The sequence below is a fragment of the Tachypleus tridentatus genome, chromosome 3 (assembly GCF_004210375.1).
Source record: "Tachypleus tridentatus isolate NWPU-2018 chromosome 3, ASM421037v1, whole genome shotgun sequence".
NCBI lineage: Eukaryota > Metazoa > Arthropoda > Merostomata > Xiphosura > Limulidae > Tachypleus > Tachypleus tridentatus.
Window position 1 is genome coordinate 25,522,272 of NC_134827.1, and position 16,115 is coordinate 25,538,386.

At 31.2% G+C, this 16,115-nt stretch overlaps 1 protein-coding gene across 1 annotated transcript; it reads left to right on the forward strand.

Moving 5' to 3' along the window:
* Positions 1 to 2,018: 2,018 nt before the first annotated feature.
* On the forward strand, positions 2,019 to 15,836 carry LOC143246562 (uncharacterized). The gene is made up of 6 exons (XM_076493477.1): positions 2,019 to 3,340; positions 6,507 to 6,638; positions 7,394 to 7,507; positions 8,969 to 9,056; positions 9,965 to 10,079; positions 13,916 to 15,836. Exons 1-6 carry the CDS (start codon positions 2,191 to 2,193, stop codon positions 14,003 to 14,005), a joined length of 1,689 nt encoding a protein of 562 aa, XP_076349592.1. The 5' UTR covers positions 2,019 to 2,190; the 3' UTR covers positions 14,006 to 15,836.
* The last annotated feature ends 279 nt before the right edge of the window (positions 15,837 to 16,115 follow it).

Here is a 16,115-nt window from a genome sequence, read left to right on the forward strand (position 1 = left end):
AAAAATACATCTAATTTTATCTTTGCATTAGAGAACATTTGGACAGTTTTATTTATTTATTTTTACATACAAAATTACTTGAATGTTAAAAATGTTTACTTAAGTGTATTTAATGTTCTCAGTGACATATTTTAGTAGAACAGTACTGCCAGATGCTCTTACAATAATTTTTTCCTAAGTGTTTAGGAATAATTTTGAGAATTTAGAAAATTTTAAAAATCTCATGTCCTAAAAATGGAGAAGAAAAAGAAGAGATAGAAAAAGAGAGAAAAAAACTATATCTTCAGTTTTGTTACTGAATTTTAATCACCATGGAACTGTTGTCAACCAGTCAGACAATAAAAAGTTGAGGAAGTCTTTTAGAAATGTTGATTTCAAGCATGGAAAAATCTGTGGTTATGTGGAAATCTATTTACCTTTCCATCAAAGGTGAAAATAATAGTGTGTGTGTGTGTGTGTATATTTTTTTTATTTTTTAAGCAAACGTTAACTGAATATTTTTCTCACTTTTAAATCTCATACCACATACATACCATTAGAAAATTGGTATTTTATGGAGATTTACTACCAATCCATAAATTCTTAAAAACATAATCTAATTTTGGAATCAAACCATATTTGTAGAAATTATATATAAGTATGTACATATGTTGTTGATGTTGAATATGCTTGTATATATAAATAATTTTTCTAAGTGTGAACTTTTGTATTTTAGGCAATAAATGTCTTCTTTACATATGTCTGGATGACAAACAAGGTAGTGATTTTAACCTAAAAATATATGTTTCTCTTTTATGCTGAGTTACTGATCAAGCATAATTTGTGCTTTGTTTCACAGGTAATTTAAACGGACCTTGAAGACTGGACTGTGGATATAATGATTCTGGTGATATTGTATAGACACAACCATACCTTTCTCCATATTCATGTAAAAACATGGTTGGATTATTTAAAGATATCTTAGCGTATGTGAGCATTTTGTGATATGCAGCTGCAGGTATACACGTTTTTAAAATATTGACACTCATCTCAAATATTTATGTATTAATAATATTATTTTACAAATGAAATGCTGTTTCGAAGACATTTTCTGTGTAGATTAGCACCAAGGGTGTGGACTTGTGAATATGCAAAAAACTGTAATCAACCTTTGTGTACATTAACTAAATACAAAAATATGCATCGATCTTCAACTTGGTCAAACTGTATGTTTGACTCATGTAAACATAAAACATGTTTTACAAAACAACGTGGAAATACTGTTAGTTACAGTTCTTGTTTATCTAATGTATTAGGTGAAGTAACTACTAATTTGGAAAAACCAAGTGAAGTTCTAAATTATAATTTCAACAGTTATAAAAATAATCTAAATAAAGCTCTCAACATCCAAATAGAATCCTCGAGGAGTTCTAAACTAAGTAAAAAATTTAGAAACTCTAAGTCTGTTGACGAAGTGCTAGTTTTGTTCACAAATACTAAAGACAAACTGGTGGTTGAAGATTTTGTTGCTTGTTTGGAAACATTAAGTCATCTTGTTTCAAAACAGCTTAAAATGTATTCATGGGCTTACCATAACAATGATAAACTTCTCTGGATTCAGTCAGAGATAAATTATGAAGCAAAAGAAATGTTTGAACCTATTCTTTGTTGTCCAGAATTTAATGAATTATGTGGACTTCTCGAAAATTTAATTTACACATTTTCCGATTCTGATTTAACTTCTATAACACGTTCATTATTTTTTTTGCATCCTTCTCATGGAAATCGGACTGTCATGTGTCTTGTTCATGAGTGCCTGCTACGATCAAGTAATTTTGATTTAGAAAACCTTGCAAGATTTGCTGAGATTGGAAACTTTCTTCGTCGTAATGGTTTTCCAGTTTACAGTAAAGTTTGCAACAGACTTACCCATATTTTAGAGAAAACACCCATGAGTTCCCTAAACTTGGAGCATCTTGCAGTTGTAGTAAACAGTATTGGTTATTTTTGTTCAGAAAAATTGTTGAAAGATATTTTTGTATAGTAGTGACCTCAGCTTTAAAATCTAACTCTAACCTTAATCCCTCAACCATTCTTCTTTTCTTGGAAGTAATCACTAGATTTGTGTCTGTACCAGATCAAACTTTTCTGAAAGTTGCATGTGATATACTGTCAGACAATAGTGAAAACTTGTATACGTGGCAGTTAGGAATGGTTTTAAGGTTCCTGAAACTTGCAAGATTCCAGAATGATAACTTAGTAAGAGTAATCAGGAAAACTGGATTAGAAAGACTTAAGCAAGGATTATTAAGATCAAGTGATTTGGTAAGTCTTTTAAGTGTTTTTGATCTTTGTGGATGGAATGAAGAACTTAAGGCAGAAGTTGAAGAATTACTGATGCTACATGTTCAGGATTTTGATGCTATTCTAATAAAGCAGTGTGCACAGAGCCATCTCATGATATACTGTGAAAATCATCAGATTTTGGACAAATTTAGTGACAGAGTCTTAACTAAACTTCCAGATCTTTTGAATGCAATTTCGTGCCTAATGAATGTTCTAACATTTTATTCAAAAGCTCGTTACCAGAATCCAGTCTTTCATTCACACCTATCTCAGTTTCTGTTGAAAGAGATGCAATCAAACCAAATAACATACCAGCCAAGCCATCTAGCTGTTATCTTTAAGTATATACTTGGTTGCTTGAGCCAAAAGAGAGAACTTCCAACTGTATTAATGAGTATTGTTTCTAACGTATTGTCACAGTTTGCCTTCACTGATGTTACATCAATAGCTAGGGCATTAAACTTGAAGACTGCAGATGTACCTTCCACTAGATTCAGCCAGAATTTATGTATATACAAGTCCCTTCAACAGAGCACACTTCAACGATTATCAGAAGTCCCAAACATAAACACTTTGTGCATGTTGATAAAAGTTTTCTCTGCAAAATCAGGCTTTGGCTGCAGATTTGAATATGCTGAAATCACAAAAGCTTTTGAGGCTCTGATATCTACAGTAGATGATAACAGTTTTAATTCTGTACTTTTGATACTCAAAAAACTAAAACTTTTTATCCCAGATGTATTGGAATATCTTGCTCAGTTTTGTCTGAAAAACCATAGTTTAGAAATGATTTCTTTTATGCTACAAATATGTGTCTTCTTTAATTTCAATTCGGAGAAAAGTTGTTTACTTGCTGAAGAGTGTCTAAAGATGTTGGAAATCAGTAGCACTTTAAATTTGATTGAAGTATTACATATTGTATATAGCCTTACAGTGTTTGAGATCTTCCCAAAAGAAGTTATCAAGAAGATATTTTCTGTGGATTTCCTGAAAAGACTAGATAATTTCTGTGAAAGTAAGTTATATTACTATATATTTAAGTATATGTGAAAGTGACATTTATATATTTAATGTTTTATTACAAGAAATATTTGGAAATTAAAATGTTTTAATTATTTGTCTAAAATATATTTTCATCTACACGTTCACAATCTTATCTATTCCGACGACTAGGTCAACTGCTTAATGGTCACCTACTTACTTCTATGTTGCTTGTTCCAAATTATTCCATGAAAGATGTTAATCTAGTTTGCACTCATGTTGTGTTGTCATAATTGGTGTAGATTATGTACATGCATCTATAATGCATCTGAAACAATATAATATAGCGCCATCTATTGAATGATACCATAAACAAACATCATTAAAATTTGTTTCACACTTTGGATATTCAGGATTTAGACAGTCAGCAAAATGTTTCTTATATGTGCAACAACCCTTTCTTTACCACAGAACACAGTCTTAAATAAAATTACTCTCCTTACACAAAACAGCTTTCTCTTAGACAGCATTAGAGTTTGATTGTATCCTTGTTGATGTAATTTATAAACTTGGTACTAATAAAACATTGACAAAATAAGTTTTTTAAGAACAAAGGTTATTACTTTTAATATATAAAAAATACTACAGAATATATTGGAACAATCCAAACACGTTTTTATAAAGCTTACGTTTTCTAAATTTTTTCAGTGAGTTATGAATACTACAATCTGATTTCTAGTACAGCTGTTCATAGAGCAGCATTTATGTTAGTAATTATAAGTTTCTTAATGCTTAATGTTTGTATGTAAAATTAAAAGGGTAATTTGAATGAGTTGCATATGTACAGAGGAGCCATTTCATGTGAAATTGAAAGATATGTGGAAAATATTGGATGGATAACCTAAATTGGGATAAATGTTTGCACGTATGCGTATGGTCAAACAACCTGGAAACACTTAGGTTGGGATGAATTTTGCATGTATGTGTATGCTTTGCCTTCTTATTTTATGGTAAAAAAAGAAGTTGAGAGATTTTATTAATCTCTATAAGATAAACTTTCAATCTTTAGAAACATCCTAGTAGTTTCCTCTAAACCATTTTCAGTAAGTCAGTATCGTTTTTTAAATAAATAAGGCAGTTGTATGCCGTATTGCACGTTAAGCCTAAAAAAGTGATTTGTTTAGAAGAATTACGTGTATACCTCTACTGTTATTTGACCAGTGTGTATGTATAAGTACATCCTAAACTTCTGTTAGCTTTACTACTGGTAATGGACATCTGTTTTAATGGCTTTTATGTCTAAGATAATTTTCTTTAGTCATGCTGTTGAATGTTCAAATTTATATTAATTGTGTTTTCCAAATTATGAAAACTATGCAGGGCTAAAAAGAGTTATTCTGGGCCCAGGGGTAATCATGACATACAAGATCCCATAATTTCAGTTGATTATGAAATGTAACTTTCCCAGGCCTTCTTCATGACAAAGTTTTTAATGCACTCTGAAAAGCCAATTTAACAAAATTTTGCACAGGCCTTCTGACATATGATCTCTGACATAGGGATAATAATCAAAAACAATAATAAGAAACTCCAATTTTAACTAGCTTGATATTTTCATAACAATCATAATTTGGATTGATTGTTGTTATATTGAAAATGAAAATAAATCTAAAACACTAACTTTGGTTGAATGATTAATTTTATGACAGTTGATTTGATTATAATTTCTATTAAATAATATAAATATTAATCAATGTAATCACTTCTCACAGTTACAAGTGTTGTATGATACACTGTTTTTCTGAATGTACTAGAAGTGATCAGTTCGTGGCACACTTGCCACAAATGGCAGGAGAGAGGAAAACTTGTAACAAACCAGTTTTTTTGTTTTAAATATTATATTTGAAAGAACATTACAAAAAGATTTTTAGGAATTTCAGCACATGCATGAAATCTTCTAAAAATTTGTCATATCATTAATTAATTCATTTGGTTTTAATCTGACTGCTTAAATTACATTAATATGGGCTTTTATTTGGAGTGAATTTATACAACTGTATTCAAAATCTAAAACTGGCATATCTAGTGTAAAAGTTGATTATATGTGACATATACTTGTGGATTGTTCTGTGTATATGAAGCTTACTTGGCCAATAGATGGATATTATGTAAGTATTTTGATACACTAAGGTTTTTTAAAGTATACTAACAGTGTTAAAGCTAAAATAAATCATAGATAATATTATAGTAAATTTTAACAAAAAGTGTCGAATAAGTACGTGTGGGTGAGAGACTGAACTGATACTTGATTGAGTCTTCAAGGTTTGAAAGAATCTTTGTAAGAAAAGTTAAATTCAGTAATTAGTTGGAATAAAATACTTTTATACGTGCATATACTGTTTAGGCCTAGTTTGTAAAGCTTCTGTTTTAACTTAAATATAAGGTAAAAAATTTGATCATTTGAATATCCGTACAGTCAACAGTGCTTTGAATCATAATAACAATGAAGATCCTGATAGGCATTCAGTGACTTTGAAAAGTTTAAAAATCTCACTTGGGATTTCATTATTATACTGCTATGTAGGGATTTCATTATTATACTGCTATGTAGGGATTTCATTATTATACTGCTATGTAGGGATTTCATTATTATACTGCTATGTAGGGAAGATAACATTTTAAGAAGTGGGTGTAACAAAATTGACTAAATTCTATAGTAAATATGCAGGTTAATCATTAGCAAGTATAAATAAAACTAATATAACAGTTATTTTAATAAAAACATGGATAAAAGGAGACAAGGAATAATAAACTTTAATAAAAAAACTCAGGTTTGTATGTATATATATTATAAGGGTTTCTATTTCACTTTTATCAAGACTCCTTGGACCTACGTGTTTATAGCACGTCATGAATATAAGGTGGATTTGTTGTTCGACCCATAAAAATAGGTTAATTATTTTGGAACTTGATATTTTTAATTATAATTCTCTATAATATATGCTTTGATGGTTGAAGAGAAATGTCTTCAGATCCATAATTGGATGTCATTTAGTTTCTGAAAAGTTTTGTAGAATTTCTCTCAGAGCTACTCACAGGCTATTTGCTTAATGTCTGTTCTGTTAAAAGATATACATTAATTCATTTAGTGTAATAAATAATTGTAAAAAGTGTTATATGCTCTTTTTTTTTTAATATAGCTCATTCAGGCTTAAAGTTTAGACTATATGAAGAACTGGAATTCTTGAACCGTATTGTAGCATTAGAGTGTCCCGAATTAGACATTCCTTGGTTTCATGAACGTTTCTGTCAGGAAATGAATATCATTAAAGGTGAACTTTAACCTTCTAACTCTTTTGTAAATAGTGTTATCAAAACAATGAGGCTAATATCTATGGAACATTATGAAAGTACTGTATGCAAGATATACGTATAGCACAAAATGTAAACCAGATGTTGGATCCACAGTATGTAATAATGGAATGCTGTCATGTTCTCATAACATGGTGTATTGTACTTTCATAAGAATTTTTGAAATGCAAAATTTGAAAGATAAGTAAAAGTTAGAAATGTAATGTGTTTGGTAGGTAAGTATCCTACATTGTAAATGGATAGAAGACGACTATGCTTAGATATGTTGTGACAAGTTATTCATTACCCTTTGGGCACTGGCTGTCATCCACCAACAACTTTACTTCTCAGGTAGAAAGAGAACACACAATCCAGAGTATTATGTTTATTTTTCATTAGAGAACATGATAAATATTAGTATTAGGCCTATTAGAATGTTAAATATTAGTGTTAGGCTTATTTTATCCTTAAATATTACATTTTTGTCTAGTCCATAATGGGTTTTCAAGAATTAAATGAGTGTGTAATAATATTATTCTAGTCCCACTATGTTCACCATATCCATTACTGGTGATTCATGCTTCGAACTTTATTTTTTTTCTTTTATAATTTAGCATATAAAAAAAAGTATTTTAAATTAGATTAAAAACAAACATTAATCAGTTGCTCCTCCTATATGTTTGGTTGTTGTATTTTTGAAAACCTTCATAACTTCTTGTGACTTCTCAAAATACAGGTCCTAAGATTACGACAGAGAGAAAGGAAAATGTGTTAAAAATTCTTCCAGATGTCCTTGGAGGCCAAGAATTTTATAGATCCAATCAAATAACACCATATTTTTATAACATAGGTATTTATGCATTTGATCTAATTTTTGTATATGTAAAATAAGTTTTGTCAAAAAGCTAGACCTTTAAGGAATAACCTTGTATTTCAAGAATGTTATCAAATTGTTCACATCGTGTTCATGGACTTCTTACAGTTTTTAAACAACTTTTTAAGTTTCACACTGATTCTTTTTTCAGGACAAAAGGTATTCTATAACCATGTATTACAGACTTAAGGAGAAATCTTTATTGAATACAATTCATAATTTTGTACTGGCCATATCTGAATCTATATTCTTTGTTATTAGAGAGTTTAGTTGTGACTTATTTTTGTAACACAGGATATAAGTTATACATGAGATATTCACTTTGAAAATTAGCTTGAGAACTGCATAAACCACATCTGAAATAGCAGAAATTGTATGAAATATCAAGCTTATGTTTCTTGATTCATTCAAGGAAACTATTTTCTTAAAGAATAAATGTGGTAGATATATGAGTATGTATACTAACTTCATATTTTACCAGTTGTAGCAATTTGTTTTTCAAGCTAGACTGGCTGGTATTGGCTTAAAAAATAAAAAAAACATTTCTAGCACCATACCAGCAGTCAAGACAAAATTAAGCGTTTTATTGACCCTAGACTTTCCAATAGAGGTCCCCTTGAGACAGAACCTTTATATGCAATACATTTATAGTCATAGCTTAAGGTCTCCTAATTAGTGTGAGGCACTGGGCTCCAGCCTGGTAAGCGCATGTCTTAATCCGGAGTTGCCAGCAGGGATTTTCTGCACATCAGATAATTAAGCTCCACTAACTGGAGGTTCAAAATACATACTACAGTATGTGGGTTTATGTGCCACTTTTTTCCCTCTGGACTAAAGAGTAAGTTAAAGAGTTAAGTTCATCAAGAGGAAACAGTCAGTACACAAAATATACAGTGTAGCAAACTATATATACAAAACACAATCAAAAGAAAATTTAATTGTTCACCTGAGTAACACTCTGCATCCAAATTGGAATGAAAGAGAAACAAAAATTTAGATATTAATTTAAGAGATGGCTAGTACATAGTACCTCCCTGTACCACAGCATGTTGAGTATACCAAAAACAACCGATAGTACCTCTCTGTACCACAGCATGTTGAGTACACCAAAAACAACCGATAGTACCTCCCTGTACCACAGCATGTTGAGTATACCAAAAACAACCGATAGTACCTCCCTGTACCACAGCACGTTGAGTACACCAAAAACAACCGATAGTACCTCCCTGTACCACAGCATGTTGAGTACACCAAAAACAACCGACAAGTAGTTGATATACTCATTAGTATATTTCATTTTTTTCTTTCAATCTCTCTGTATCATTTTTCCAGGAATGGAAATTCAACTTTTATGTACATAACTCGTGACTCTTTCCTTTTTAATTTTAAATGGAATTAGTTTTGGTTTTCACATCACTTGTTCACTTTTTTCCACAGATTTTGAATGTGCTTTAACACCAGCAGGCCAACCAGTATCTTTTCAAGATTTAACTTCTCACAGCCATTTATTGACATCCTTGAAAAGGTGAAACTTTGATTAATACAAAATTATATAAATAACAGTAAATGTAACACATTATGTCAAACCAATATTTCTTGTAATATAGAATTAATGCAGTAAATTACTGTATAGGTATTTTTGAAAAATTGTTCTGAAAATTTCATATAATTTAAACTGAACATGTTTACTGATCTGTAAAGAACTCTTAAAAAAAATGAATATAATAATAACATTGTTTGTTTTGAATTTTGTGCAACGCTACTTGAGGGCTATCTGTGCAAGCCACCCCTAATTTAGCAGTGCAAGACTAGAGGGAAAGCAGCTGGTCAACACCACCCATTGCCAACTCTTGGGCTACTCTTTTACTAACGAATAGTTGGATTGACTGTCACATTGTAACGCCCCCATGGCTGAAAGGGCGAGCATGTTTGATGCGACCGGGATTCGAACCCGCGACCCTCGGATTATGAGTCGAATGTCTTAACACGCTTGGCCATGCCAGGCCCTAATAATAACACACAGAAAGGAACCTGTAGTGAAGGGATATTTAGCTTTATGTTCATTATTAATCAAACACAAGTAAAATTAATACAAATTTATCTTTAAAATTACTTCCTGTATTTATAAGCTTGTCTTCATCTTTCCTAAATGTATTTAAAGGTAAAATTTTGGTAACATTAGATTAATAATAACTATTATTTTTTATATCTTCCCATGTTAAATAAGTTTGTTTTATCTGAGTTAACCATGTCTAAAAGTAAAGTTTTTAGTCATTTTAGTTTCAAGATGACAGTTGTTTTTATCGTCCTGCATTGAGTAAATTTGTCATATCTCAGCTAACTCTATCAAAAGGTAAAATATTTATATTTTATGTTTAAGATAACAGTTAATGATGCTATGGCTTTACATGTTCACATTTTATTAAAATATAGAGTGGCTCTTGTGATTCTTGAACCTCATCACTATTGTTCCAATGTTCACTGGAAACTGGGGAAAACAGCTGTCATGTTAAGACATTTGGAAATGCTGGGCTACACAGTTGTGGAAGTAAGTTTATAAAGCTATTTCTTTTAATAAAGTGTACCTATAAAAAATTTTTTTTGATTATAGTGTTAATTTTTAGGTAAGTAGACATTTTTCATATATGGATATATTTCTACTTGAGCTTGAATATTAGTCATACATGAATATATTCATTCAAATTCTTCTGCTGTTACCTTTAGTAGAAGTCACTGTCCTTCACACGTGTTGTCTTCTTCCAGTCTTCTCTGTTCATTGAAAGGTCTTTTGCAATTTCATTGTCATTCATGTCCTCTTTAATCCCATCCTTCCAATTCTTTACTGGCTTCCCCTGTATTTTCTTGCTAGCTATTGGTAACTTTTCCAATGTTTTTCTTCTTGTTTCTGTGTGGAACTGACTCGCCTAAATCTTGCTCTACTTACCTTTTCCCAGATTCCACAGGCTCCAGCCATTTGTTTAATGTTGTTATTCATTCCCTTCCCTTTCATCGACACTCCTAACAGCCATCTTGGCATTTTCATTTCGTGTATTCAGGCTTGTTGAATAACATTTCTTTCAAAAGTCTTTATTATTTCTACATTTCAATTTTGGGTGTGGTATTGTTCTTGTATACAAAATAAGAACTTTCATATAAGTAGCTTGTCACAAAATTTTATTCCAAATCCAAACTGCTTGTTCTTGGCTGTAACCATTTTTTACTTTTTGCAAGATTCGTACATGATCTGGCATTGGTAACATTCATACATATATTGTTAGAAATCCACAAATAAATTAATTTTTAGTTAGTTCCATAAAGTCCATGTTTTGGAAACATTACTCACCTCTCCATAGTGTCTTTGAGCCACTGCTGTAAAAATTTTGTCATGTATGCCAAGCCTGAACAAAACATCCATCCCTACCTGTATTAACCCAATGATTATGGCATATGTGCAAAAGGCTTAATGTGTAACCATGAGATCAGTTATATTAAAACTTTTGATAATGTATGCATATCTTTTATAAACTATCAGTAAACATTAAAAGGGTTTTGTACACAAAAAATCAGATGTTTTTTTTAACTAAGTATTTCCTTATCAAATGTTATAAACTCACTGAGCATAAGGCAATAATTCACCAGTGCTATTTTCATGGACTACAGGTGCTTTCAAGAGCAAACAAACAGATGTTTGGGCATGACTTGTCCCACAGTGACATTTCAGTCGCAACGTGTTTCATACACATATGTATTTACTATATACTTCTTACGCTTTGGTTGTTGTTGTTTGTTTGTTTTTTAAACAAAGAACAATTACTAAAAAATATATTGAAAATAATGTTACTTTTTTGTTCGTGCATTGCACTTGTTAACCCTGATTGGATCTTGTACATGGAGGAGGTAAAGAAATTAAATTTGTAGATTTTGTATATGCATTTTAAAATTCCAAAAATTTATAAATTACTAGACTGATACCACAAAGAACACTTTGATTTACCTGGCTCTCAAACTGAGCTATAAGTTGGAATAAAAAAAAACTTTCTTCTTGGAATGTCATTTTGATCATCTCAGTCAAACTCTCCAGTGGTGTAATGGGATTAAGAATTTAAAAAGACTGAATGGATTACGTAGTTCAGAATGAGCTCTTTTGATTGATTACAAATGTATACATTAAATAAGTACATCTTGTTTCCAAATCTCAAATCTAGGTATAAAAAATGGGTGTGGCGTCTCACGGGAGTTAACAAAAGTATTGGTCATGGCAAGGAAGAATTGACTACCTTAATGAATTTCAAAGAAGGATGTGTAAATGGAACTGTTAACCTAGTTTGTTTTTTTGCTTAAAAGTATACTGTATTTCTGGTAGTATCACTAAACATGGTAATGCTTAGTATGTAGTGGCGAGCTGAGAAAGAAATGGTTGCTGTGTTCGACCTGTTACTTTGATACTTACATGTAGCTGCTAAAGATGAATTATGTTCTAATTTGAGTATGTAATTGCCATTATCGAGTAAGACTCTTGATATTATTGAAAAGTGGAGTACTGGGAACTAGCTAAAATAACTGAAGTGTTTATATTTCATTATTCCTTCTCTCAGTGAATTTTTTGCAATGGCTTTAGTATTGCAGAAAAGCATTTTAAGAGTGCTTTGGAACAGGCTATCACCAATTAAAGTTTCACAGTTTGTATAACAGTAATATTATTTTGTTGTTCTACCACATGTATTTTTGTGGGGAAATAATAAAAAGTAAAACTACTACTACTACTTAGCAGTGAGTTCAGTTTATAAGCATATATTATTTCCATTTTTCATAAGTAAGTTTAATTTCTAAAGGGTAGATGGCAGCACAAATTGTTATAATTGGCTTATAAAAATAAATGTTCACTTCAATGAAATTGTTTAAAAAAAAAAGGGGGGAGGGGTAAACAAGTAATACAAATTAAGTATGAGGTAGATATTGAAGTGCTAAAACAAAACAGTGATAACTACACAAAACCATACCAAAACCTCAACATTAGTAGCCAGTAAATACTGAGTCAGATTACAATCTGTCTGAGTGGAGTGTGGTCCTGGCATCCAAAAAAAAGTCTCTAAATATCAACATCTGTGAGATGTTGGCTGCTCAGCAAGCTTGCCATCATCCTCATCTCACTTGTCCAGTCTTCTGTTATAATTCGTTTGTACAACTGTGCCACTGTTCTTTCTTACTTCAGCTGACAGGAATACACTTGCTCTTGGGACCTGTGCTTTCTGACTTTTCTTTTGTGGGTCCACAGTTGCCATATACAGTCGTCAAGCTGTTGTGTCACAGTAGCTCTACACTTAAGAAAAATGACATTAAGTCACTGGCAATGGTTAATTAGATTTATCCATATTATTGTACTAAGGGCAGGGCTATATGAGCTGATAGTTTTTACTGTAAAGTAAATATAGAAGAAAAACATCAATCATTTTGTCAGTAGTGTGGGAAACTATGTATCGAGTGACATTACTGTTCTTTACTCTTTTTGTCAGTAGTGGGAGAAACTGTATCGAGTTACATTACTGTTCTTTACTCTTTTTGTCAGTAGTGGGGGAAACTATGTATCGAGTGACATTACTGTTCTTTACTCTCTTTGTCAGTAGTGGGGGAAACTGTATCGAGTGACATTACTGTTCTTTACTCATTTTGTCAGTAGTGGGGGAAACTGTATCGAGTGACATTACTGTTCTTTACTCTTTTTGTCAGTAGTGGGGGAAACTATGTATCGAGTTACATTACTGTTCTTTACTCTTTTTGTCAGTAGTGGGGGAAACTATGTATCGAGAGACATTACTGTTCTTTACTCTTTTTGTCAGTAGTGGGGGAAACTATGTATCGAGTGACATTACTGTTCTTTACTCTTTTTGTCAGTAGTGGGGGAAACTATGTATCGAGTGACATTACTGTTCTTTACTCTTTTTATCAGTAGTGGGGGAAACTGTATCGAGTGACATTACTGTTCTTTACTCTTTTTGTCAGTAGTGGAGGAAACTGTATCAAGTGACATTACACTGATCCTGTTCTTTACTCTTTTTGTCAGTAATAGGGGAAACTATGTATCGAGTGACATTACTGTTCTTTACTCTTTTTGTACTCATCTGTTTGGCATACTTTTCTTTTGGTGCCAAGGTGGGAACTTGGACTTTAATATGGAAGTGATAACTTTCTGTAAGTTTATTGAAGATGGTAGAACAATAAAACTGTAGCATCAAAACTGAGAAGCTTTGGAAGAGATATAACAACTTAGTATATGTCAGTTTGAATATAATTTGTCAGTAAAATTAGTTTAATATCATGTGTACTTTTTGGTATTAAACTGTACCAACAATTTCCTGATCTAATTTCAAATCTTTTTTTTTTAAGCTCCCTTATATGGAATTGGATTCTGTTAGTCAATCCCACAGTGATCTCTTGGCGAACTATCTCAGGACAAAGATTTTCCAGGGCATGTAGCAGTTCATGTTGTACAAATGGTTAAAAGAAACTTATATTTGTAGTTTAATAAGCAGCTGTGCATCTTGTGGGTTATATTTGAGTAACAAATAAAATGATAAACTAAAAATGTAGAGGTTATTAATCTTTTGTCAGTCATCTTAGCCAGCTTTCTAGCAAAATATTGAGAACACAGAGTGGCCCATTTAGATATGCAGTAAGTCAGCATTGGAAGGTTTGGTAACAACTTATATAAACTTAAAATATGATTCATAAGAGTGAGTTGATCAAAATACCACTTTTAACATTACAAAATAAACACTTGTAATACATTTTCTAATTTTGCACTGCCATACCTGTTTGTAGTACCATATAATGGAATACTTAATTCTGAATGTGTGAAAAGTACATAGATTTGGTGATTTATTCAAGTATTTCATCATAGATAAAGCTTGCAGTTGTATTTATAAAATTATAAGCTAGCTCTGTGTGTCTTCTAATTGTTGTTTTATTTAATTTTAGTTTCCGATGTACTCGTCTCATGCTGACACGAGAGTAATAAAAGTGTTTAGTATTTGATTTAGAAGCTGAATATACTTTACGGAATTATTCAAGTTTGTTTGTATGAGTGTCAATTTCTAAACTTATTATTAGTCCTGGTTTTAGAGACTTGACTTAAAATAAGAAGTGAGTATTTATTAAAGCTGGCAAACTGCTAAGTAAATTGTAAATGGTTGTGATATAATGTCAGGGCCACAGACTAAAGCTGCTTATTGGCTGATTGATAAATATTTGTGTTGGTTAGGTCTTTAGAAAACCAGTTTAGTGCAGGTTTGTAATTTGTTATTGAAACAGATAATTTTTGTAATGCCACTTTTTGTATTTATATAGTAAGTAGAACAAAACACTGCAGTCTGAGTACCTGGTGGATACAGTTTGTACATTACACAGCAGCTAAATTAAAAATGTATTTCTCAATAACTAAGTGAAATGTAAATATAATTTAAAAAAAAAAACCTAACATAAAAATACCTAGCTATAAATTTCTTGAAACTTAGAGTAAATATCAGTATTTCCCTGTAATTTAAGCTGTGGGTGCTGTATTAGAGTAGCAGTGAACTCCTTAGCATTAGTGTGCTGCTGTTAGGTTGTTTTCCCTCTGTTTAGTAGAACATAAATAGGGATAATGATAAACAGACTTAGCAGCTTTACCATGAGTAGAAATCATTAAACTTTGACAGAAATGCAGATATAGAAATAATCGGTTTTTTTTTTGCATTTTGTGTTAATCTTTTATCATGTTAAGAATGTGCAATAATATTGTGATATACATGAATTATTATTGAATGTTATTTTATGTTGCTATTTTTAGTTTTTACAGTTTAGGTGACATAATTATACCTTCTAGTTGATTTAAATACTGAATGTATAAAGAAAACTAATTTACTAGTTTAATTATTGAAAACTATAAAACTGAGCTTTGTGAAAAGTATTTGAAGAGTTGTCCAGATATATATATATATAATATTAACTGTTTCTGTTTCTAAATGACAGTTAGGAGAATTTTCCTTAGATTTGACATTCAGTTCAAGTAACCACAATAATATTTCTTTTCTCCTAAAGAAGGTTATTGAAATTATATGAGATAGACTTAGCTACTGGTTTTTCTTTCTGTAAATATGTTTTCAAAGATTGCACCTGTATATAACTGGTAAGAGGAAATAAGAGTTTCACTCTAGAGTTGTTTTGATTGAGGAATCTTTCATTTTTATGATAATGAATTAAATCTTACTCATCGAAACACCTACAAGTCTTTGTGAATGGTCTTAAAATAGCAATAAAAGTTAATTACTTAAACATTAGTGTTAAGAGTGTGATATGTAGCTTAAACAACAGTAGACTGGAGAAGCTGTGTGATATGCAGCTTAAACAACAGTAGACTGGAGAAGCTGTGTGATATTGTTCATCCTTAAATATTTGTATGAAGAATCTGAAGGGTAAGCAGAAGAGTTTAAAATATAAACTGAATCATTTGACAAAAGAAAAAAGAAAATTTGCTAAGGAATTACATAGATAATATTAGATAAACGAAGGTGATTATCTCCAGTGTAATAAATAACAAACACCAACC

Bases quoted from the DNA above. Each gene is read 5' to 3' on its own strand.
- LOC143246562 (XM_076493477.1), top strand. From the start codon at position 2,191: ATGGTTTTAAGGTTCCTGAAACTTGCAAGATTCCAGAATGATAACTTA. The intron at 6,639-7,393 runs GTGAACTTTAAC...CTCAAAATACAG, and splicing joins GGAAATGAATATCATTAAAG to GTCCTAAGATTACGACAGAG. The intron at 7,508-8,968 runs GTATTTATGCAT...TTTTTTCCACAG, and splicing joins ACCATATTTTTATAACATAG to ATTTTGAATGTGCTTTAACA.